General features: G+C 44.1%; 1 protein-coding gene across 1 annotated transcript in view; it reads left to right on the forward strand.

The window, feature by feature from the left end:
- Window positions 1-24,978, forward strand: part of LOC126523738 (protein O-mannosyl-transferase TMTC1-like) — a 111,607-nt gene that overhangs the window by 43,762 nt on the left and 42,867 nt on the right. The window contains exons 2-5 of the mRNA XM_072288872.1: window positions 9,670-9,847; window positions 13,062-13,135; window positions 24,100-24,309; window positions 24,740-24,818. Of these exons, the coding sequence (XP_072144973.1) occupies window positions 9,670-9,847; window positions 13,062-13,135; window positions 24,100-24,309; window positions 24,740-24,818 (541 nt within the window). The remainder of the gene's footprint in view (window positions 1-9,669; window positions 9,848-13,061; window positions 13,136-24,099; window positions 24,310-24,739; window positions 24,819-24,978) is intronic.

The raw sequence follows: 24,978 nt of genomic DNA on the forward strand, positions 1-24,978 counted from the left end.
ACTCCGCAGTGAAGCAGCAGGCAATGAAATACTTTAATGAATGCGTCAATACATTGTTTCATATCTACGCGTGCCGTTAGCAGATAAGGAAAAAAAAAAACAGAGTTCATTACATTAGCTTTTTCATGTCTGTTTGATAGCTGTATAAATATGTCGCGAGCACTCGTTACCTACTGGCGTTTCCAGGAAGCAATATATTTGGTTATGCAAGCCCGAGGCTTAGTCACACGCGGCCTTCGTGACGTGCAAGGTTCAAATTGTAGGAATGTGACCATGACCGGGATAACGTAACGATTCTATGATGATACCGTTTTTTTTGCGCTTGATACATAGTCATAGTGATGATCCGCCTGCTTTTCAACTGGATCACAAGCCACGATCTATGGATAAGAACAATCTCTAATTGAGCGCAGTGAATCACTACGTTTTAATTGCACAGGATATTGTAAGCTTTCTCTATCAGTGCTATTCCTTGTGCCATTTTGTCAGTGATTCAAAGGTGAATCCGCTCACATTATCACCGCAATAAGCTTGACCTAAACAGCGAACGATTTCAAAGAAATGGAAACACACTGATATTACAGCGCGAGACTAGTGAAGTCACGTGATGGCAACCCTTATATTTTACCCACATATATTTCTTTTTATTGTTTCCCTTCACGAAACATTTATTTGAGTTCTCATTGCGTCGAATTTCGTGTCTCATTTTACGCTCTTTAGAAATAGCAATTCGTATTAATTTATGAGATCCCGTCTACACAGTCCCTGGCATGCTGTACAAATCGCTCCTCTTGTACTACAGGAAGAAAAAAAAAACGTTCTTTTTGCTTTCCTTTTTTTCGAGAGGGGGGGGGGGGAATCTAACCGCCTCGATATTGCGCAGAGATGCTGCCAAGCAGCGACCCATTCATCCTCTCCCCCCGCTGTCCTCATACGAGTGAACGGGGACGTGCTTCGACCATTTCCTTGTCTCGCCTGTCACGTGCCGTTCACCCCCGACACACACACACACGCACACACCCCCGCACACGCACCCGCGCACCCTGGCACGCACAAGCCAGTTAGCGCTCAGTGCGTGAAGCCCTCGCTCAAAACTCGGGGATAGCGTGGTGCATGGGACGTCAGCAATTGCGTGCTGCACACAGAATCCTGAAGACAATGTGCCATAGTATCACTGTGGAAAATCAGGACTTTTTTTATGTGTATTTAATTAGTGCGAGAAGCGCTTGCTCGACTATATGTGCGTTCGGTGCTTGACTGGCCCAACGCGGAGAGCAAAACCACGAAAAGGCACTCGGCACGCACGAACATAATGAAAATAATGACACATGGTTCGAAAAACGTGTCGTCGTGGTTAACTATTTTTGCCGTTCACTAGCACATACTATTGCGACACATAATGCCGAAAACAGCAATTATGCTACAGTCGTAAAAAAAAGATTAAAGAAATTGGTAGCAATCTTTTCGTGATTACTTAAATACGGTTGACTAGAATCATGTAATATTGAGTATTCGCTGTTCTCTCTAACTGGGGTGCTTGATATTTCATGATATTTCAGCCCCTTGTGACCAATTTTTGTTCGCTTACTTATGGTTTGTGTTATGACTGTAATACCGCATATTTCGTTCAGTGAATTCCACCTCGTCTATAAACCTTATTGTGTCGTTGCTTACTCTATATATAATATCCGAGTGCGATTGCATAGCGTCATATCTACTGCATAGTTTTGGTAACCTCACGTTGGTCTTTATTCTGGCTGTATTGTACCAAGTGGTTGATTTAGTGACTTGGAATTAGTCCCTGTAGAATTGGCACCGTGACCGAAGTGAAGAAATAAAAAAAGTTTGGGTAGTGTCATTGCAACGAAACATGACAAATGTATACCACCGTCTCCAGCTGAGCACAACTTCTGATTTATGAGGCAAATGGCTATATGTGTATTTTATTTCCCATTCATCACGTTTCGCAGACCTTCTAAAGCAGCCCTTTATATAGACTGCATAGGTAAACGTGACTTAAGCAGGGAAAAGAGCTAGCTTAGAGTCTGCGTGCTGTGGTTTGCAAACATAACACGTTCCGTCTTACGTATACCTGCTGCGTTCATTGCTCGCCTACACTCTGTGGTGCCTTTGAAGAATGGCGAGTGACTACAATTGTAAGAGTTGCAAACCGAAAGTCAAAACCGTAGCACGTCCTCAATGCCAATTCAGGCCGCAGGCATAGTGTTCTCATTTTCCTGATGGTGATGGAGGGAGGAGTGGGGGGGTGAGGAGAGGATGGACCGAGACAGCACCGGCTGGTGGGGCAGGGGTGATCGGTGCATTGTATGTATTGTGCTGTCACTTGCCGAAAGTTTGTACCGACGCGCATCTCTGAAGCAAGGCTAATAAATAGTGCCACCATTTCTGACTCCGCACACTTAGTCGATCGAGGAGAATCACCGATTTGTGGCAGTTCGGTGGACAATGCACAAAAAAAAAAAAACTGCACGTCTGCTGCAGCTGACGTCTTCCTCGACAAGGAGGGCGGTCGCAAGAGCCCTCGTGATCTGTGGGACACGCCGTGTCCCCAGGGACGAAGGCGCTGACTCCAACGGTTCGTACGAAATGCTGAGCTCAGACGTTGCCGATTGGCCTTGTTTTCTTTGGTTTGCCTATCTCCACGTTTATCGTAATTCTTGCCGCTTTTACGTTCATTTTGATATCTTCTTCCTTTCTTTCTTTCTTTCTTTCTTTTTATATTGGTGGCCTAACTTTCTACAGGAGAACTACTCCTTCCGTACTCGTCCGTTAGCAATTGTGACATTCTTTTTTTTTTCTCTTTTTTCCTTTGTTTTGTATCACGGGTTACTGTTTTGACCCTAAGCACTGAATGTGTCCGGTGGGGTATCACGTTCCAAGATTTGAAAGGATATATCAGCTCACGTGTGTGTATTAAAGCATGAGCAGTGTTGGTCTTCTTTGTACTTTGAGTTGCTCACAAAGCGATTCTTCGGGTGGTATCCTGCAACCCGTTATTTAGACAGATGGCATTTTTTTTATTTGCCTGTTTAACTGTATGAAAAATAACAATCATGCTCGCCATTCATAAAGCTATTTAACAGTCATTGTTGATTAGTCTTAGCAACGTTGCTCCGTAAGACAAATGTTCGATGTGGAACAGTCGTCCGCATTTTCCTAGTGCATTGTTGAACAGCATTAGAGCATTCTTTTGAACTGTATTTCAGTGCAACAGTACTAAAGAAACTTTGAAAGCATATTCAGCGCCAGCGCTCCGGTAACGCGGGCTCTAACATGAATCGTAATTGTAGTTGACTTCACTGGCAAACGGCAATTGTCTGCCCAGAGAAAGCCAGCTCTTTAGACATTACTGTGCAAGGTCCTAAACAGAATCGATATCGACCGTTTTTGGTGCCCTGGTGGTCTGCTCTGTGGCCCATAGTGCCTCTGTCTTCACTTCGGCTTACGTTTTTTTTTTTCTTCTATAACCCCGGAAGTAATGTACGAGAACCTAGCGAGCTGGTCACTTGTGTCGCATTATGTGGGGGGGGGGAGGGGAGGGGAAGCATCAAACAGAAAGAAAAAAGCTAGAACGAAGTGATGAGGGGAAACTATAAATATACCGTGCAGGTCCGTGGTATGTGAAGTGCTCGGAGGTCAGCCTTCGATATGGACCTCGTCGTCATTTATAACAAGTGCCCGGGGATTAATCGATGCCCTCGGAGCGAACATCTACACCATCTCAGGAGGCGTTCTTCCCCTCTCTCCTGTCCCTCTCCCCCGCTACTCGAAGGAGCTGTTGTTGCTGCTGATGTCGCATCTAAAATTGCCATGTAAATGTGTTTTTATGTGTCTTAGAGTGCGACTTGAGAGACATTTTTATTGACAGCTGTTTTACAGCTGCCTACTACACGCAATGCTTGCAGACGGGCACACAAATGCCTGCGATATACATTGCGTAGTTGGCGTGTAGCCTAAAAAATCAGTGTGAGTCCCTTGCCAAGGTGCGACAAGTAAGCATGAGTGGGGAATAAAATCATGCGACATATCGCCTTTACATTTTATGGACTTGTAATAAACATAAAGCTTCTACAACGTGTTCACTATTCCAAACTGCAGTCTTTGGCACATTCCTGGCTATGTCACAAGAGGCGTTCTAGAGCCCAAAGCGTATACTTGCACCATCCCTCTAAAATGTTTTAGTATGTCTCAACGAGAATCCAGAAATGCCGGCCTACAGGGTACTCGAACCATATAGCAATGAAGGCCTTATGGTTTGAGTTTCGCACGTTCAAGTGACACATTTAAACAACTAACACTCTCCCGCCTCTTCTTTCGCACATGTGCTTTCGTTCTGCATTTTCTATCCACTTTCCTATATGATTGCACACATTTCACGGTGTAGGGTAGCAAACCGTATGTTTAGCAAGCGATTTACCTATCGGTTTTTCTCGCATCCATGTCTCTTCTTTGAGGCATTGTTGAAGACCAATTCGTAATATTATTAGTTTAATGTATAATTGTTGTCCACCATATCCTGGTTTCTCTACGACACTGACCTCACCAAAATATGAAACAGTTTTTGCAGAAAGCACCTCCAGGAGCGACATGAACTATCATATGTCACAAATGAAACTACTGTGAACGCATTACTCAAGAGTTGTTTCAGCACATAATATTTCAAAGGAAGTTGTCAAGAAGTGGGTCGAAGAAACTGTATTCGGACAGTTATCAACATTTTCCTTTTGCTCATCCAAGCATGGAATGTAAAGAGGCTAAAGACGGGCACCAACAAATACGGCGAAAGCGGGAAATGAACCGAGAAACCGAAACGGGAAAGCGGCGATCGGTTGTTTCCCGCGCGTCATTTATTTCCTTGAGTCTTTCAATGTATTAATGGACGTCCTTGCATCCCAGCTTGCAAGTACCGGAAATAGGCTTACTTATAGAGCGTACAATCATCGAGAAAACGATTCTTATACCAAGTTCTGCTTTCGCATTATTTTCTATGCGGCTCTCCGTTCTCCAACATAGAAGATGTTCGGGCTAAAGGAAGTGTCGTTTCCAGTCAACAGCACAGCAATAACACCCGGTTGCCTAATACCTTGCGTTTGTATTACATTTTAATTGCGTATAGTAGTGTTCCTCTCTTACGGCTGTTTGAACAATGCTTTCGATCTTGAGTCTCTTTCTCGTGTTACGCAATTAGCAAGAAATATGAAATGCACCTTCTGTAAAGGATGCAGGAACAAAAAGAACAGCTCTGGCTTATACAGAGGGACCCTTCGTTTTTTCTGTTTTCCAGCACTCTCGGTAAGTCAGTGCTCGAATTTGCGCCATCTGTTCTTTTGAGCGAGGGAGATTTGCCGCACACGCATTCGCTGCTCGAGTCCTTTTGAGGGGGACTGACACTCGACAAAAAGGACATGTAAATACATCGCAGAAACTACGGGGAGTCTGGCCTCCGCTGATAGCGCATGAACGACGTAGAGTAAGAAGAAAGAAGTCCGCTCAAAAGATGAAAGACATCATCTGCAGGAAGCATAATTCTCCGAAAAAAGAAAGGACGGTTTCTTTGAGCAGGCCGGTCTTTATGTACGCGAGTTAAAGGACGTGAAATATTACCTCAGAAAAAGAAAACGTATACGTAGTGAAGACGGCAGTGGTTTACATATTAAGCAGGAGTTACCGATCTTTTTCTTGCAGCTGACTTTCGTCACTGTGGCACCGGTACGATTCGCCAGAAAGGCGTAGAGGCGAGGCAGTTGTAAATTTTTTTTCTCTATATTGTGAGTCTAGACAGAGCACATGTTTTCCCATTCAGGGCTTCAAGAATGACTGGGAAACAATAGGAAAAATATTTTTCGGCGTGAAGTGCCAAGAGAAAGCGAGGGAGAGAAAGTTAAACGGGGTGGGAAAGGCAGGCAGGTCAACCGGAGAAGATTCTCGTTTGCTACCTTGCACTGGGGCAAGGGTAAGGGGAAATGAAAGGCGGAAACAAGCGCGGAGAAAAAGCAAAGACAACAAGAATAAACAGAATAAATTGGGAACGTCTAAGAGAGCTTGAGCCTCTCTAAGAGGCCATGGCACTTAAAGGCAAAAACTTCAAGAATGCCTCCCCTGCTGTGTGGTATGACGACTATACAGTTCGCTGTTCCAGGACTGCCTGCTCCGAAAGCGGCCAGTCGTCAAGACGTTCCAATGTGGTCGCGAGCGACTGCGTGTGTGCGCTGTATTGGGGACAATGACAAAGAGCGTGTTGGATAGTTTCCTCGTCGTCGCAGTGGTCAGATGCAGCAGTGTCTTCCCTTTTGATGCGGAAAGCAAAGGATTTTGTAAAAGTGGCACTGACCCACAGTCGGCAGAGAACCGTTGTCTCGGGTCGGAAAGAGAAACTGAGTGAGAACGCAGAAGAGGGGCAAGGTCGATAATACATCAGGTGCTTTCATTTTTTTTCATAATTTCTCAAAATCCCCGGTGGCAGGTGGCACTATTCTAATCGTTGACCTGGATCACTAGAAGAGATAGATATTACCTGAATGCGAAATTGCATTTCACAATAGCCTAATCTACAAAATCCCATTAAGTTTTAAACTAATTAGGCTAAGGCCTCGCACGCGTCTAATCGAACACCGAAGTAGCCTTTTGTGGTTGCGTGATCACTCCGTGGCTCTTGAAATTGCTCTTATGAAATATTTTTCACCGGAATTAAATGTTTGCCATATAAATAAAGCACATCTTAACGCACGGTTTCGTTTCTTTTATGTGCCTTCACTTGGTGCTTGTCCATAGCGCTGTTCCTGGCTGCTAAAGGATAACCAGCTAGCCGATGACGCAACGCAACATATATGTGCTTCGTCGGACCTCTGGCACATACCATACTGCAACAATATGTATTCACTCTCATTCCCTGCACGTTTCCCATGAAAATAGAACGTTCCAAAAGAGACATTGAAATACCCCCAAAAAATGTTTATTTTCTATTTGAATCTGCAAAACGCATCGATGTAAGCCCGATCAGTGACATAAACATAGAAAAAAAAACGTATTTTCCCGGAACATATCGTAATTTGTAAAGGCAAATATACAGTCCTATCTGGACGATACGTATGCATTTCTTTTGCTGTAAATCACGCGTCGGATACGACTGCAGCCAGAGACCTTGCATCGGTTCGCCTCATCGCACCATGCTTTCAAAGAGAACACCCAGTCAGGTGACAAACTTCTTTTTCCTCGTCCCGTGTTCCTGCTACAGAACTAGAAGTGACGCTTTCCCTCTCATCCAGTGTAGGATGCAGGCAATCAGCCAGATATGCTTGTACTCACTACCGATACTCGGCAAGCTAAAAGTTTTTTTTTTTTTCTGGTAGGTTGCCTTCAGGCAACAGTTCAGCAACAGCCTTCAGCAACAGCCTTCAGACAACTCCTGGGGAAGTGTTGCACAATTTTTCAAACTACGCCACCCGACTAGCCTTGCAGACAACAGTGGTCCTTGCTTTGAAAGCCCAGATGAATGCGATGCTGTGCGGAGAGTGCCGGACCTTCCCATCAGAGGTAGCCGCACCGTTTGCGTAATGCGGGTTGCCGTAATATAGGCGCTGTTTGCTTACGTATCGTCAGGAACGAGGCGTGGGACTCTTCACTACTGAGCCTTGTTTTTACACCGGGCTATCGCAGTCCCTGATGTGCGTGGTCTCTTAAAATGACGCTGCGCTTCATTTCATCTTTCCCCGCACGGGCTCATCACAGCGTGCTCTTGCTGCAAGTAACAGCTCCTCATGTCGTTAGCTGCAGGTGGTTGGTAGACACGTGATTATCTACTTCGCGATAATCAGCTAGTAATGGTGAGCGGCGCTATAACGGCGAAATGGACGCTGTGTAATTATTTCCCTAACAAGTTTCTAATGTACGGGGCCTGTTTATACAGCGAGCGTTTGTTCGTGCCTTCTTGTAGCCTTGTCTACACTTTCAGAGCCTATCACAAAATAACGATTTGTTACGCGTGACAGCCCGCGTTTTCCTGTCAGATGGTATCACTCGCGCACAAACACGGTAGAAAATAAGTGCTAGAATGCACGGTGCTATAACAAGCGCGAAACTTCTGCGACAGTTTGCAGAATTGTAGGCTTTGTTAACTCCTGTTGAAAACCAGTTTGGCCTTGATGTATCAATTATACATACTACGACGTAGCTCTGACAAACGCCACCGTTCCTGCTGTCATGGACGAAGGTATACTGTTGAGTCACGCCTCTCTGAACACCATGCACGAGGCTAAATATAGCTTCGTTTAAGTCAAGCGTGGCGCGACATGGGCGCTCAAGTTGCTCAACAACGGACACAGCTTCAGACAACGAACAAGGCGAAAACAAAGAGCAACCTAAGGAAATAACAAGACAAAAGAATATAATAGAAAACAAACTTGCACGAGACAATCAGCCTAAGATAACTGCGCTCCTTGTGAGCCTAACAGACATGCCAAATTGTTTAGGTTTCTTGGCACTTCCAAATTATTTCATATAAATCGCAGTAAGAAAACTGTGATAGTCTAATATCAACATTGTACGGCTTTTAAAAATTTGTATACTAAAATAGCATGGCTGTACAAAGAGGTGTTTCGTGCTCTAATATAAAGTGTTTTCTTTTTGCCAGGCGAACTGTAGCTTACGTAAATAAAACCTGCTTTTCGCATCCAATGTGAACAAAGCTGCAATGACAAATAGGAAAGCTTCATTATAAAACGGAGCTGCAGTATCAGTGAATTGCATGTCACGACAATTTTCTTAGGGTAACGGTCGAAAGAGCCGCGCGTTATAGCCGTTTCTGATCAGCGTCTTTCTTTTTTTATTGATATGATATAAAGAGATGTTGACGCACAATTTAAGGCGCTTGCTACTCCTTATCTTTTGAATGGTTCCATCATACAGCATACAGGGTACAATATTACATATGAAATAATCTTTTCAGGGAAGCACCAGTACTTATCACGCAACGTTTTCACAGAAAGACTATGACGTAATAAACACATGGTACATGCAATATACAAGGTAAATGTCTCCACAGTTATGTAGATAAACGTCTCAAAAATACAAACGATATTGTCGCCTAATGACACAGTCTCTAGTCAGCGGGTGATACATTCACCGTGTAAACGCACTATCACGTATAGTCACAGCAAAACAGTCAACATAACATAATTCACAAATACATGCATATATGCAGCGACAATGAAATGAAAGGAACAATAAACGCGTTAATAACGTCCAACAATGCGGCTGTCTTCAAGAAAAGTCTTTAGTGCTCTTAAAGCGCTCTTCTGCAAAGACGTTGTTGGCCAAGGACCCAAAAGTTTCTTTAAGCTGAAAGGTCTGCGGTCTAATTTAATTAGGGTTGATTTAAGTCGGCATCTTGGTGTTTCGTGACGTGGGGAATCTAGAAGGAGGTGATATATATCTTCATCTACAAATCCACAATCACATTCGGGGGTTTCCGCTCGGCCAATTCTGTGTAAGAAATTCTTTGCGTATGCAGTGCCTAGCCTTAATCGATGAAAAAGGGTTTCTATAGTTCTGTCTAATGATAATGAAAATTTGAATTCAATGAACGGATGAATATGGTATAAGTCCGAGCTCTTGGAATTCTGGTCAGCGTCTTCACCCTTTCTCCCACAGAGCCAACTACTACGCAAACGGACGCCAGGTGCGCGGCTACCACGTGGTAAACGTAGCTCTGCACTGCGCATGCTCGGTGCTGGTGGCCGTCGTCGCCCGCTGCGTCATGCGGATAAGTGCCATCCATGCGTGCTTCGCGGCGATGCTCTTCGCTGCACATCCTGTGCACACTGAGGCTGTAAGTGTTCGTCCTTTTTTTCTTCTTCTCATTAGGCTGTAATCTATTTTCTCCAGTTCTGTGTCCCTCCCGGCTCCACGAGCTAACTGCAAGTTGTGGTATTGCACCACTTGTGATATTGTCCCTAGGAGCCGCGTTGAAGCAAACAACTTTGTCAAGCATTAACAAGAAAAATAAAAAGCAGTTACACTTGGCATTGTTTGCAAACGGCTGAAGAACACAAGTAGTATTCGTATAATTTTTTGTGCCTATAAGTGGCTCACACCGACGTTTCCCGATCGCCCGCGAAACGTTCTCAAAGTTAGCGGAATTAATTATCCGATACGCTCCCAGTTTCGTCTGCATTGACATACCATTATGACAGAAAATATTTTGCGATGTTGAGTCTACGCTGCAAAGAGTCGGGTACCCAATGAAGTGAGGAGGAATCGGGCAACTCGCCATAAATATAGCTCTGTTGCATGAAGAAGCACAAGAGTGCCCCGGTTATAGTTGTGATGGATCAAAGCTTGAGCACTTTGACGTGAAACTTAGTGAACATTAACAATCAGGCACAGTGTTATGGTGCTCTTTAGTGCCACAAAGAGTGCAAACAGTATCCATTGGGTTATGCCAATTAATTCCAAAATATCATTTTCGCGCTAGACCGCAGTTTCAAATCCAGGTTTCCGCACAGAGCAAAGTGATTTCATACAACTTTATTACACAGAGGCTCGGGGGGAAGGACGTCTACCCGACATTAGAATCCTAAGATGGGTCAGGCATGCCGCACTATAGAGACAATTTCTCTGACCATCTTCCACTGGCCTGATTAGAGAACATAACGTCAAACATTAAATCTCAAGCTCAAGGCTAAGGCCAACTCTCATTTCGCTATTCAGATACATGTAAAGCACAGAAATGTATTCATGAGTCAACCTGTGAACCTATTGCAAAAAAATGTGTTGCGTTTGAGAAATCGGCAAATTATAGTGACTGCTGGAAACAAAGTTTCAATTAGGGCTTGAATTTTTCAACGCGAATTCCCGCAAATTGGCGAGTTTCAATAGAAGTGCAGCGCGAAGTTGAAAATTCGTAACCCTGAACCAAAAACCGGCATCACGGTTCTGTAAATGCATCTGTTAAAGCACCTGGAGCTCACAGCTTTGCTGTTTTCGTTTACAGCTTACGTGAAAACGTTACTATGTTAACAATGGTTTCGCAGTAGTCTTGCTCACCAATTAGTGATATACTTGGTGCAAATTAGATGTATAATAGTGGTAATTAGTGGTATTTCCAGAGCAGTGTATAATCCATTAACTATAGAACTCTAAATTGAGGAAGCCGGTACGCATTTATCCTTCAGATCGTGCGGCGTTCACAAAGGTAAAGACAAAGAAAAGAAACACACTGAGTTGCGCGCTCTAAAAAAATGCGGGATCTCATTTGCGAGACAGCGCATGTCCGTGGTACTTTTTCTCTTTGTCACTGTCTTTGAGTGTGCCGCACGAACCAAAATATGGACGCAACTTTGTCAGCTTCAGGTGCAAAATTATGTGTGGTTTCCAAGATTGTGAAATCCGTAGTATTATTTAATTACGGAGTTCTTAAGTTATTATTTCTTTCTTTATTTCTGTATTTCTCACAATCTCTTGGAAATAAAAGTCAGTGCCTAATTAAAAATAATAATTAAGGTGATTTTAACTTTTTTTTAAATGCCACAAATGTCATGAAAATCGGTGCAGTAATTCTCAACAACAGCAGCAAAAAGAAAAAGAAATGATTTCTCCGCTCTCATGTATTTAGATAGGAGACCTCGAGGTAAAGCTTCCTGCGAATGCCACATTATCTTGTTTGAAAGACGGGCGTATTTCGGAGCAGAAGATCCAGGAGGCAGATACAAATGTATGCTGTCTGTGAGCAGCGTTGGGCGAATGTGAACTAATCCTTTGTGAACTAATTCTGTGAACTTCTGTTTTTTCCCCATTAATATTGCTTATCGGTCAAAATTGGTCAAACGGAGTTTCTCAAAGGGCCCTTCACCAGGTCTGGCCATATTGACCTGACAAGCGCCGTGCATACAATGCGCGCTAACGATCCTATGGGCGAAGTATTACGTTGCTATGCACCGCTGAAAGAACTGAAATTTCAAACCGAACGCCATGTGCCCTCCTCCTCACGGGCGCCGCGCTCCCTCCCGGAGAGTCGACGTATATCGCGTAAGTGCGCCTACGTACACGGCAGTGCTGTGACGTCACTCATAGTGGCACGTGACTTTGAGAATAATTCGAGGAAACATCTGTTATTTGTTTGAGGTGGTGCTTCAATAGAGGAAATAAAGTTTTGAGAAATGATAAAACCTACAAACCGAACGTCTGCTTCTCTTTGTTTCACTGCGCACTGGAGCTAGAGAGATGTACTTCCCTATCGTCTGCTTGTTGCTACGTTGTGCAGTCGCGCGCACAGACAACAAAACCATGTAATTTAGTGCCGTGTTTAAGCGCTCGCTCAAGCTCTGTGATCTGGCTGCGTCTGCTTTAGTATTTGTGTAGCGTTGACTTACACCGCTATATAGTCACGTATATTCACGGCTTCGCGACACTGAAATATTCCTATCTCAGCTATTAATGAACCAATTTGAAAAATTCTTGCAGGGCATGCTCGCTAGAGGGCACGTAACAACTTCCAGCGTATAACCGAAATGGGCTATGTGGCCTCGGGAGGGGCCCTTAAAACATAATGATAAGTATGCGTTGGTACAAACCCACTTTTTTTGTAAGAAAGAGTATTCGTCCTTGTACTGCTTTTGTCAACAATAGGATGGATAGTTGGGCTAGTTGCTATTTCATTATTGAAGAAGTTAGAGCGCAAAAAGTAAATCGACGGAGAAAAAAAAAACACACACACCACATTATCGCGTTTGGTTTTTGTGCTGCATTTCGGAGTCCAGTGTCTTTTTCGCGCTGTAAGATTTCTAATAATTGTAACAACAATGTGCGCTTCACCTTCCTGTGCTCTATGCGGCGCCACTCAACGAATTTTCAGGGAGACGGCTTTTTTTAAAAGCAAAGCTGTCTCGTGCTACGAGATTTCTTTTTCTTTCTTATTTGCGCATATTGCGTTTTACTTTAAGGTTTTTCTGCGTCAAGCTGCGCATGTTTCATAACCTTCATATTTCGACTTGGCATTGCGGTGACCCGACCCCCGGTCATTTCATTCCGTCATTGTGGCGCAGGTGTCCAGCATAGTGGGCCGAGCCGAAGTTCTGTGCTGTTTATTCTTTCTGCTGTCATTCCTCTGCTACCACTGGTGAGTGCACGTTTAAGCAGGCAGCGTCTGTGCTGCACCTTCGCATTATAACGTGGCGCATGTCCCACACTGCATTGCGATGTTGTCAGTCTGGCCCACTGTACTGGCGGTGTATGCTTGTGTAGCATACCGCATACATTTCTAGAGCCTGCCCATTCCTTGAGTGTCGAGCGTTATCCTCGTTTACGATGCAGCTTGTATGGTAAGGTTCCTAAATAAATGTTGCCGTCTTACATTAAGTAGAGATAACCTGAGGCGGTAGAACGAAATCAGGTGGCCACGCAACCACATTTTGATGGCCGCTAAATAAAAAAAAAACACTTGTGTACTTGGATTTAGATGCACCATAAAGAAACACAGGTGGAAAAATTCATCAGGAGTCCCTCACTATGGTGTGCCTCATAATTATATCTTAGTTTTGACATGTCAAAACCTATAATTAAATTTTAATTACGCAGAGATCCGTGCTTACAATCTGCAAGGCTTGGCAGCACAATACTCAAAATGAAACTCGGGGCAAGGGCGGGGAGAACGAGCGATACAATCCTTGAAATGTGTCTCGCTCAAAATCCCTTTCCCACATAAACAAATTGCACTTTCTAATAGTTTTTTGCTGGTAGACGCATGTACACCAAATATTTCCCATTTAGGTTCTTGTTCTCATAACTATATACGAAAATACAGGCGCCACCATACGCATTTCATTACCTCAGCTACAAGGGCAATCCTGGTGCCGGAGCTTCTGCCTAGCAGGACTAGAACGTAACCCTGCAAGTGTAGGCCAGGATTTGCTTTCTGAAAATCATGTCTTCTGAATGTATCAGCTTCAGATCATTACCCAACTCTGTAAGCTGAATGAACTGCGGGGACAGAACATGAATAAATAAATGAGACATACGTGCAGACATGGCCACAGGTAACAGCCAACTACACAGACCCATGCTGATTACGCAAACTGCTTCCTTCCAAATCCAGGAAAGATTAAGTTAAACAAGCACCTCTACCAGTTTATTACGCTCTGCAAGTCATAAGATATTTCCCTTTAAGCTGACAGCCCAGACAAAGCAAAATATGAAAGCTAAAGTGGAGCGCTGAAGGGTTTTTCTTGATTTGGTCTTATATGTGGCACCCCTGAGCTGCCCAAAACGAGGGTAATATGGAATCTGTGATGTTGAGTTTGGCAGCGATAGTGCCACATCCGCGTTGTGTCCTGTGTAGAGATCCCTAAAGAATTGACGCCGCCAGCTACTTTCTAAAAGCGGTACATATCTGCAACACTGGAATAAAAAAGTCAAAAGCAAACGAAGCTGCATCTATATTGCAAGTACCTTATACTATAATACTTATTTTATAATGCTGATTCTTATAATTTCAAGCAACGAAAGTAGTTCCGCGCTCACAGACTCTAGTCCCGTTCAAAGATAAGCTGTATGGAATAGAAACAAGGCCGCACTGGCTACAGACAACGCAAATGCTACGTTGTGTTGAATATCTTAAAGAATTTCTGGATGTGTTGAATATCTTAAAGAATTTCTGGATGGCAGAAACATTCTCAATACTTCTGTATAATTAGCACAAGAAAGATGTACTAACAAAACGTAACCGGCTGAAATAACGAGCGCCCCGCGGTGGGCATGTAATCGCTTAGGTGCTAACATAACCGCAGTGAGGCGGAGTGAAAGTAACTATTTTGGCCATCTCCATTACAACGGAAAGGCCTGATCAAAGTTGTACTTCGCAGCTCATGTTGTTAATTCTCTTTGTTCGTCAGAATAAAGCGAGTTAATTTGCACGTCTTTCGTGTTATTTTCAGTGCAGTCGTCATTCGCAGAACGTCTGCTGGTGGTGTTCGGTTAAACCTAGTGTAGAGGTGCTTTTACTTCTAGAAAAGTGTACACCTCATTTTTTTTAAATTTCTGACAATAATCAATTGGAATTGTTTAGTTTACGGCGCAGAAGAAACCTAGACGTCCCAGGTCATACGTTCCCGGTCAGGTTTCGCAATTTGATTGAAATTGCTTGTCTGAGTTGCGCAATTGCCATAACGGATGACGTCGAATAGAGGTGCCATTTGCGAACTTCAGGTGCGACTGAGCATTACGGAGGGGCCTACCTTTGACAAACGTTCCGCATCTGGTACTTACAGGGCTAGGAGAATTAAAAAAACCATACTTACATATTTGCTTCTTTGTGCAGCTGCTAAAAAAAAACACTGCAATTTTTTCTCTGGTAGTAATCTCTAGTCGTTATCCACGTTCACTTAAGTAACATTTTGGGATAAAGAGAGTCGGCTTTGCCTTATTTATTTCTGATAGTTTTCAGAGATATGTTGCCTGAAATATAAAGCTTTCTAGTTTTTTTCATGGCAGGTATTTGGAAAGAAAACTGTTCTCATCGAATAAGGTTCCCTGTTCTGTGCTTTCTAAAGCCCTAATATTCTTTTTTATTGTCGGGTTCGCTGCCAGTTTAGGCAAACAAGTTTGGCAATGAAGAATGGTACATCCCGTCTAACAGCGTTACGAGCATTCCTTCTCTTTTCTATTACTATTATTACTAGTACTTACTTTATTACTATTATAAGGGTACTAGGAATTACTGCCTCATTAGCCTGTTTCTTTCAGCTGTTATGGTCATTCCACGCCAGCCGTCCCAGCCGTGGTGTTCTACCAATATTAATTTCTCTAAAAAATACCAAAAATTGCACGTTTATAAGCATCAGTTGCACAGTATTTTCCCAGTGTGTTTTGAGTGAAAAAAGCTTTTTGGGCACGTGAGGGCCGTTTGAATTTGTCGAAATGGTGGAGAACTCGGTGTGAAACAAAATATTTCGCAAATAGGCTCTCTCGCGCATTCATTAAAAACTTGCGTTTTTGAGTAGTCTGGGCGCTTTTCTCTCATTACATAAGTTTCACAAAATACTTATGTTCTTTAACCCATAACATTCAGGCAAAAACGCGCAAATTATAACAATTTTCGAAAGTTTTTCACACGGAATGGTCAAGGAAAAAGAGCGTGAAATGTTTTTCACTGTACTGTCCCTTAAGTAGTATGTTCTAGAATTAGAAGGCGTATCCACTTGGAATAAATTTCCAGAATGACACTAGTTCCGAGATATGTGCATCAAATTCGCCGAAATAGTGCACTGTGGTTCTGATTAGTTTGTTAAACAAAACCCTCTGTTATGTATTCAAGCACAAAAGTGACTTGAACGCCCACGTATTTCCTCCCGCATTTTGGTAAATAATATTTCTAAGCTAGGCTCATCCTGAAAATTAATTTCAAGTGGACACGTCTTGCAGACTCACCGGCTACGATTTCTAAATTTTAATACGGACTGTAAAGTAACTAATTAAGAAGTTCATTAGCGAACGTTTGTTAATTAGGTGAGTCTGTTTCGATTTCTAGTGCTTATGATGTCCGCCTCTGCAAGTAATCCAGCCCAAGAACAACACTTATGCTGTATGCCAAAGCGAATTTTTATAAATTACGTAGAACTTAAAAATTATCCCCCCGTATAAAATATAAAGAATTAGGTACGAAAAAGGAAGAAGCGATAACCTTATGCTGCGGATACAATACCCATTTTTAATTTTTTTTTTTTTTTGCACAGCAAATTCAATTTGTTTTGTGTGTTCCGGCAACATGTTATGAGGTCAACTCGAAGCGCGAACCAGAATGTTGCAATGGTGGGACTGAAGTTCAAAAATATCTTTTCTGGGTGCAAGCGCAAATTACTTAGAATAAAACTTCCGCAGCGAAAATTGTCATCATTCGCAATTATATCCGTTTTTCTGCGTATTTTTGCCATGGACCACTTAGTGTGCTACCAACGTATAAAGATGGGCCAAAATAGCATTTTTGCCAAAGTAAGGTTTTAATTTTAGAGCCTGTGCGCAGCACGCCGGCGAAAATAAAATTTTAGAAGATAGCTCGTTTTAGGGACGCCTCAATAAAAATAATTTCAAGTTTCTTTCCGTGACCGTTTCTTGTGCAAAAATTTACGAGAAAGAAGCATATAATTTGCGCATTTTTATCTCGATGATAAGGGTTTAAAAAACACAAAGCCATTCTCTGAAACTCTTTGTAATGAAAGCAAAATCTTTGAAAGAATGTGTGAGAGGCTCGGTTTTGGCAAATGTTTGTTTCCCACCTGGTCTTCCACCGTTTCGTGAACTTGAAACGGCCCTCAGAGGCGCAAAAAAAATTTTTTTCCCGCTCAAAATATTTTGGGATAATACTGTGAAAGTAATGCACGCTATATAGGTGTAATTGTTTTGTAAGTTTTTGAGAGAAATGGATATTGGTCGGGCGCCACTGGAAGGACAGTGGGCGTAGAATGACCAATTATTGAACACAGAAGGGACTAAAATGAGAGGAGGAACGAAAAATTATCGAACGAACCGGAAGATGATATCCAAACGTATCGAAATGCCCTTCTTCAGCTGCTTCCTTAAGTGGACACTAAAGGTAAATACTAAGTCGACGTAGACTGTTTAAATACCATCCCAGAAACCTCGTAACGCTTGTTTTGTGCCTAGAAAAGACTTAGTTAACGAGAAAAGTGCATCTGAAGCGTCCGAATGCCTCGTTTGAAATTCAAATCTCTCGCCAACTGTGGGAGTGGTGATGTTGCATGCGCCATCACCACCGCTTGCTGCCTGCCGTTGGTGAGTGAAGCGGCGCCGGACAGACGGTGGTACTGAGTGAAGACTGGAGGATTGGTGGAATAAAAGTAGCGAAACGACAAAAAACGGAGACGTACAAACGCACAGGTTGCAATAGGGGATCAGAAAATTTGGTTGTGTGAGTTCGTAGTGTTCTTTTTTTTTCTTTTTGTATTGTTTAACCTCGGTAGGACATTAGGCAGTATATTAGCAAGAGCTTTTTGGAGCAACCCACCGCCCCTTTTCAAAGGGGACGCTCATAACATCCATCCATTCATCCATCCATCCATCCATCCATCCAGAGCGGCAGACGCGTCACTGCAACTCCTTTTTGACCAACTGGGCGTGGACTGTTCAGGCATCCACATGGAGGCTGAATTGCCTGCTACTGGTAGTATGTGCACGTTTCGCGAGCCAGCAAAACCAGTGCAGCACTACGCGAGTGGGAAAGTGCTGAAACGCGAAAGCGTGGGCGGCGCAGCGTCCAGCGCAAGCAAAACCTTACGACCTCCCTCGTCGTTGTTAACGGTATTTTGAATTAGTTTCTTTTTCTAAAAATGAAATAGAACTGGACAAGTAGCATTCTATATCATTTTATGATACAACACAAGGATGTTTTTTTTTCTTTTTTCTTTTTTTTTTTTTGCAACGAGTAGTTCAGCACTAGTGACAGAATTTAGCTGAGGAGTGCCTTCGTCATCGGGCAAGTGCTTGAATGTCCCGGGGGAGTTTCTAATCATGCCCTGCATTTACCTCACTTTCTCGATTATTAAGGCTCTGTTCGCGATAACATTGACGCCTTAGAGATTCTCGAGCACCAATCTATCACTTTAGCTTGACTTAGTAATTGCCTTTAGTGTCCCTTTAACGACGCGCTTTTGTTTTACTGTTGCACGTTAACAGCCAGCGTGCCAACAACGCGCAACGTTTACAAGCCCTACAATATTACTGACGGGCGCACGAGTTTAATTATAACGGCTTTTCCGAAAACATAAAACGCCTTAGCACTAGCTCGTCTTGGAAATCCTGCTAATGGGTTCTCGGGGCAAATGCCAGATTACCATGCATTAGCACTTGCTTTCTGCATCAAGTACGCTGATTCTGTGGAAACATGGAGCATGAAAAAAAACCGCGCTTGTTAGGCAGCGTATCTTGCCCCAGTAGAAACCATGATGGACGCCTTAATTGTGAAAAACAAGGAAGCTTAGGATTTCGAAAGAGCAAAGTGTACTCTCCTTTTTGGGAGAACGCGCGTTATGAGAATTTTGAAAGACTATTGTATGAACTGCTCTCTTTTGTGCTCTCTGAAAAAATAAAAGAGAGAGAGAGAGAGATACATAAGCTGCTTACGAACAAAGTCTAGTACGCTTAACAGTGTTCGCTTTGTGCTTGCGCGCCGGAAACAAGCATGGCGACACAATGCGCTGAAATCAATGTTTAGCTTAGCGGCCTGTCTCTTCGTCAAAGACGTGTAGCGTGTTTTTCATTTATAAGATACATTATCCCACAGGCCGCTATTCAAGCAGAAAGCTAGAACCTAATGATCTTGCATTAGTGCGCTGGGACGGGGCTTTTTTGAGAAGCCTAGGCAGACGCGAAAGTTATTAAACGCAAGCGACTAAAACATCTTTCTTTATAAAGACAGCATGATAATAAAAAGGAGGAGAAGAACAAGTCAGGGTGAGCACTGTTCTCTTTATTAATTTCGCGATTTTGCTGAACAATACAGAAGCGTCCGTTTGCGTCAGATTTCTCAGGGCACTCTGTCCTATATATATATATATATATATATATATATATATATATTCATTTTCAGGCATTGCTGACAAACGTTGTTGGAGTTGTTTCGCAATGTTTTGGTTTTGGTGCGCATTTACGAGAATTCCAAGTGACAAGCTCAACCGACAATAAATCAATAGCAACGACACTGCTTGTCACGTCTCACAGCGTTGAAGCCAGCATCGCTTTTTCTGAGAGCGACTGGAATGCGCCAATCCGTCTTCTACTCTGCCATTTGGGTCATTGCCCGCACCTACACATCGCTAGCTGCCATCCACATCATACCTCTGTTCCTCGTGTTTCCCTGTTCTAGGATAACAAACAAAACGAACCCTATCTTCTTCAATTCTTAAAAGTTTTCACCTTTCCTTCTCTGTGATACCTCTCGGCAATTGTGCTCAAATAGGTACAAAACAACTACGGTGGTGGTAACAACTTTATTGAGACTCTGCTCAGTTATGATCTGGCAGGCCCGAGTCCTAGGATGGCCCCTCACGAGGAGCGACCGTTTCGGCCCAGGCAACGAGGGCTTTTTGTACTTTTTCATCCGGCGTTCTGAGCAGCTCCTCCCACGTCTGTTGTGAGGGGGCTGGCAGGAGCGACCTAGGAGGGGGTAAGCCCTCGCACCCCCAAAGAATGTGATTTTGGGTAGCCAATGTTTGATTTGCGCAGTTTTGACATATTGGGTTCCATTGCCCGTTGGTAATTATGGCTAGCCAATGTGGGCTGGGGAACGATTTAGTTTGGATTCGACGCAGGATTGAGGCTTGCGCTCGCGTGAGGCTTGCGTTTGGAGGCGGGTAGATTCGCCTTTTTTGCTTGTAATAGTTTGTTATTTCGTGGTATGTCGTCGGGGCCTCATCCATGGGATCCGAGTCTGAGGGGCACACCTCCCGGTTGATTAGACCTCGGGCTACCCAGTGCGCCTCCTCATTCCCTTGATTCCCCGAATGGGCAGGGACCCATACGAGTTCAACAGTGTTTTCATTATTAAAGTCCCGTAGGACTCGCGCTGCACAGACGCCTATGCTGCCTCTCGAAAAGTTGACTATTGCCCTTTTGGAGTCGCTTATGATAGTTTGCACGGAGGGATTCATGATGGCCAAAGCAATGGCAGTCTCTTCCGCTTCCACGGTGGACGCTGTTTTTATGGTCGCGGCGTTGAGGATACTTCCCTCTCCGGTCACGACGCTCACTACGTAAGTTTGGTGATTTTGCTTTGCTGCATCGACATAAGCGGTGTGCTGGTTGCTTTGGTACCTTTCTTGAAGGGCCTTGGCTCTGGCAGACCGCCTCTTATCGTGTCTCCCAGAGAGCATGTTCTTAGGTAACGGTTTTATAACCAAACGGCGTGTGACCGCACCGAGTAATGTTGTTCTTCCTGCTGAATTCATAACGGGATTCAGCCCGAGTTTGCTTAGAATAACCCTGCCAGTTGCGGTGCGCTAGAGTCGTTCACGTTGGGCTGTTTTATGGGCCTCCACGAGTTCGTCTAGGGTATTGTATATACCTAGCTCAAGTAATCGTTCAGTGTTCGCATACCTCGGGAGACCAAGGGCAGCTTTATGAGCTGTGCGAATGACGCTGTTAACCTTTTCTTTGTCAGAAAGGCGTAGGTGGTAGTAAGGGAAGGAATACACGACGCGACTGATCAGGAAAGCCTGCGTCAAATGGCAGATATCAGCCTCCTTCATACCGCGGTGTCGTGTGGCTACTCGTCTGATTAGGCCACATATTTGGCGGGCTGTCGTCCGTAATCGGACAATCGCCTCAGAATTATGGGTGTTATGTTGAATTAGCATGCCCAGGACTCTTATAGTCAGTACGGGCGGAACTGGGCCGTCTTCCATACTGACTCGTATAGGGGAGGTGGCGTCCCTTTCGGTGGCGTGTTTCGTTGATTTATCACGGATGACGAGAAGCTCCGATTTTGTCGGCGAGCACGCTAGACCATTCTGTCGCACAAAATTTTGTACGGTATCCGCGGCTGCTTGTAATGCTTCCGTGATTTCTCCATCGGAACCGCTATTTGTCCAGATGGTGATATCATCGGCATAGATGGAGTGTTTGATATGCGGGATCCTTTCCAGTAATGGAGGCAGGTTTCGCATGGTCACATTGAAAAGGAAGGGGGAGAGGACCGCACCCTGAGGGGTGCCCCTTGTACCTAATTGAAATTGTCCGCTTTTAATGTCCCCAAAATGTATTTCTGCAGTGCGATCCTTGAGAAAGCTTGTAATATAGCTATAAGTGCGCTTCCCGACATTCATTTGGGCTAGATTTGTGAGTATTGAAGCATGTGACACATTGTCGAACGCTTTACTCACGTCCAGCCCTAGAATTGTACGGCTGGCTCTTATAGGGCCCGGATGTAGGATATCTTGCTGAATTTGCCACATAATGTCTTGAGTGGACAGATTTGATCTGAAGCCTATCAACGTATGGGGCAGCAGCCCATTGCTTTCAGTGTACTCGTTTAGCCTGTTAAGAATGACGTGTTCCATAACCTTCCCCAGGCAAGAGGTTAAGGAGATAGGGCGGAGATTCTCTAGCTCCAGCTTCTTGCCTGGTTTGGGTATGAAAATTACGTTTGCATGTTTCCAGCTGGTGGGTATAGTTCCCTCTTTCCAGTGGATGTTGAAAAGATTGGTGATTTCAGTAACCGATCGATCGTCTAGGTTCCGTAGCATTTTATTGGTGATGCGGTCCCCGCCAGCCGCCGCTGTTGTTTTGATATTGTTTAGGACAGCGCGTACTTCAGATTCCATAATTTCGCTGTCTAGTTCCCTGTTTTCCTTTCCGGTATAAGCTACGGGTAGAAGAATATCGGTGCTTGTATTAAAGTAGCGGTTTTTTAGAGCTTCAAAAAGGGCCTCATTATCTCCCGGGAAAGAGTGTATGATCCTCTGAAGGTTCTTTTGTGATTCTGTTTTAGTCTGACTGGGGTCAAGTAGGTGTTTAAGCAGGAACCAGGTGTTTTTGCACCCTAGCTGGCCATTAAGGCGGTCGCATAGCTGGTGCCAGTGTTCCTGACTGAGCTGTCGTGAGTATTTCTCGATATCCCGTTCCAGTTGCGCGATGCGTCTGCGTAGGCCACGGTTGTGTTTCTGCGCGAGCCAGCGCTTCTGCAAACTGTGCGGCGCAGACCACAGGTGGACCAATTTAGCATCTGGAGCCGGGCCGTCCTCCTCCTGGTCTACCTCCGTGGTCGAGTTAGCTGCGTCTTTGAGAAGAGTGGATATCCATTCTTCAAGGTTTGTAATGGTTGCGGGTTCGCGTCTATTGCGAACATACCGGAAAGCGTCCCATTTAGTGTGCTTAATTTTCACCTTATTTCGCTTGTAGCCTCTGGAGGGTACCGTAATGGAAAGAATGTAATGGTCGCTACCAACGTTTAGTTCGGTATTCTCCCAGATGGCATTGTCTATGTTCCTGGTAAAGGTCAAATCAGGCGAGGTGTTTTGACTCACGCTATTGCCTATGCGGGTTGGTCTTTCAGGGTCAACAAGACAGTCAAAACAACTACGCCATTCCACAGTTAAGGGAATAAGCTACACCGGGTGTATACCACTAGAAAATGCCTTCTTTTTTGCGTGTGACTGACATCATCTATGAAACTAATTTTCGAGGCCTTCATCCTATGAGTACTTTCGTAGTTCTCATTCACGCGCATTCCTTAGTACGCGTTGGCAATGAGTCCTTCAAATACGACCTCAATACTTCTTTCGTTTTTCAACCGGACTCACGTTGTATCTTCTTCAGTACCCACCGCTGTAGTTCTGTGGGCATGATGATGGCTGCTAAGCACGAGGTCGCGGGATCAAATCCCGGCCGCGGCGGCCGCATTTCGATGGGGCGCGAAATGCGAAAAGAGCCATGTACATATATTTACGTGGACATTAAAGAAGCCCAGGTGTTCCAAATTATTCTGGATTCTCCCACTACGGCGGGCCTCATAATCATATAGTGATTTTGGTAAGTAAAACCCTATAATTTCCTTTTCTTTTCTCTTTCCGTACTAGCATGACGAACGGTAAAAAAAATGTGGTGGCATCAATATGGTTTATTGCCTAGTTAAAATGGCCGTTGAGGCGAGTTGGTATGCCATATTTGAAAGAGAAGAGCGCGGTTTTGAAGGGGGCAAGGCTGTTATATATTCTTCGTTCCAAGCAATAAACTGCAGTTGCAAGTCAGCGCTCGTCCGTTTCGTGTCTCCCTCCTTTTCCAAGTCAAAACCGCGCTGTTCCGTTTCAATTATTGCCTAGCATTTCAAAGTACTGCATTTACGAGTACTAAGGTTGCCGTTGGCCAAAAAAGAAATTCGGGATGAGCACCTCAGTCTGAAACCGCCAAGCAGTACTTTCTATGGGCCTCTTCGACATGGTCTTATAACGCTTTTGAAAAAGATGTTTACGATTATATGAAATTGCGAATTAAGTTTGCATCGTCACACATAGGAAGAGATCGCAGTACTGAAGGGAAGTCGTAGACGTGCATTGTATTTCTTTTGCACTGAAACAGCTGCCAAGTTTCCAGTGAGGCCAGCGGAGGTCGTGGAAGGTCTATCTGGTTCGCAGCCTGCGGTCTACTCTCCGTATGCGCACTGCTCTCGAAGGAGCAGGGCATCACCGTGCTACCGTTGTGCATGGCCCTGAGGATACGCGCATTGGTCGCTGATTCCACGCATCCAGAACGACAGACGCAGTGCCTAGAGGCTCACCGACGACGGTGGTAAGTTGTTGCGGCGCCATTTTCGAAACGAGCTCCCCTTATCGCATTGCGTCAGTACTCACTACAGGTCGATAAGGTGTTTATACAATGCGACCCGTTCGCACGCTCCGCATAGGTCTCACTCAGCAAGTGGAACACAGTCGCACACATGTTTCACGTAGTGACGGGTATCGAGATGACACAACGGCCCTTGAGCGTCGGCTTCCTCTTCGGTCGAACTTCTCGTCACTGATGCAGTGTGTAAACCTGTAACTGTTAGTATCCTTCCACATAAGTTTTACTTCATAAGCGTAACATCGTAATACCATTCCGCGCAAGTTCCATATGAGCTAAACATGTGCACTCCGCATATTAATGTCGAATTCATATGCGTCTTACATTCGAAAACACAGATTTGACTGCCCTAAAAGAAATATGCTCTAACTTTCAGGCCAATCTGCAGACACTGCATGCGACAAATTGCCTACCGATGCTTCTTCGATCGTGACCTTGCTGCTCTAGCAACATTGGTAAGTGGTGTTTCATTTCAAATTTAGCTATGTTGAACAGTACACTTAAAAATGGAGGCTTGGTAGATAGCCTTGCTAAAATTGGTTGATAGCCTTGCAATCGTATAAGGCAGGACGTCATTGGACGCCCGTTGAAGAATCCCAGTTGGCCAAAATTGCT

This window comes from Dermacentor andersoni, chromosome 6 (genome assembly GCF_023375885.2).
Source record: "Dermacentor andersoni chromosome 6, qqDerAnde1_hic_scaffold, whole genome shotgun sequence".
In the NCBI taxonomy this organism is placed as follows: domain Eukaryota; kingdom Metazoa; phylum Arthropoda; class Arachnida; order Ixodida; family Ixodidae; genus Dermacentor; species Dermacentor andersoni.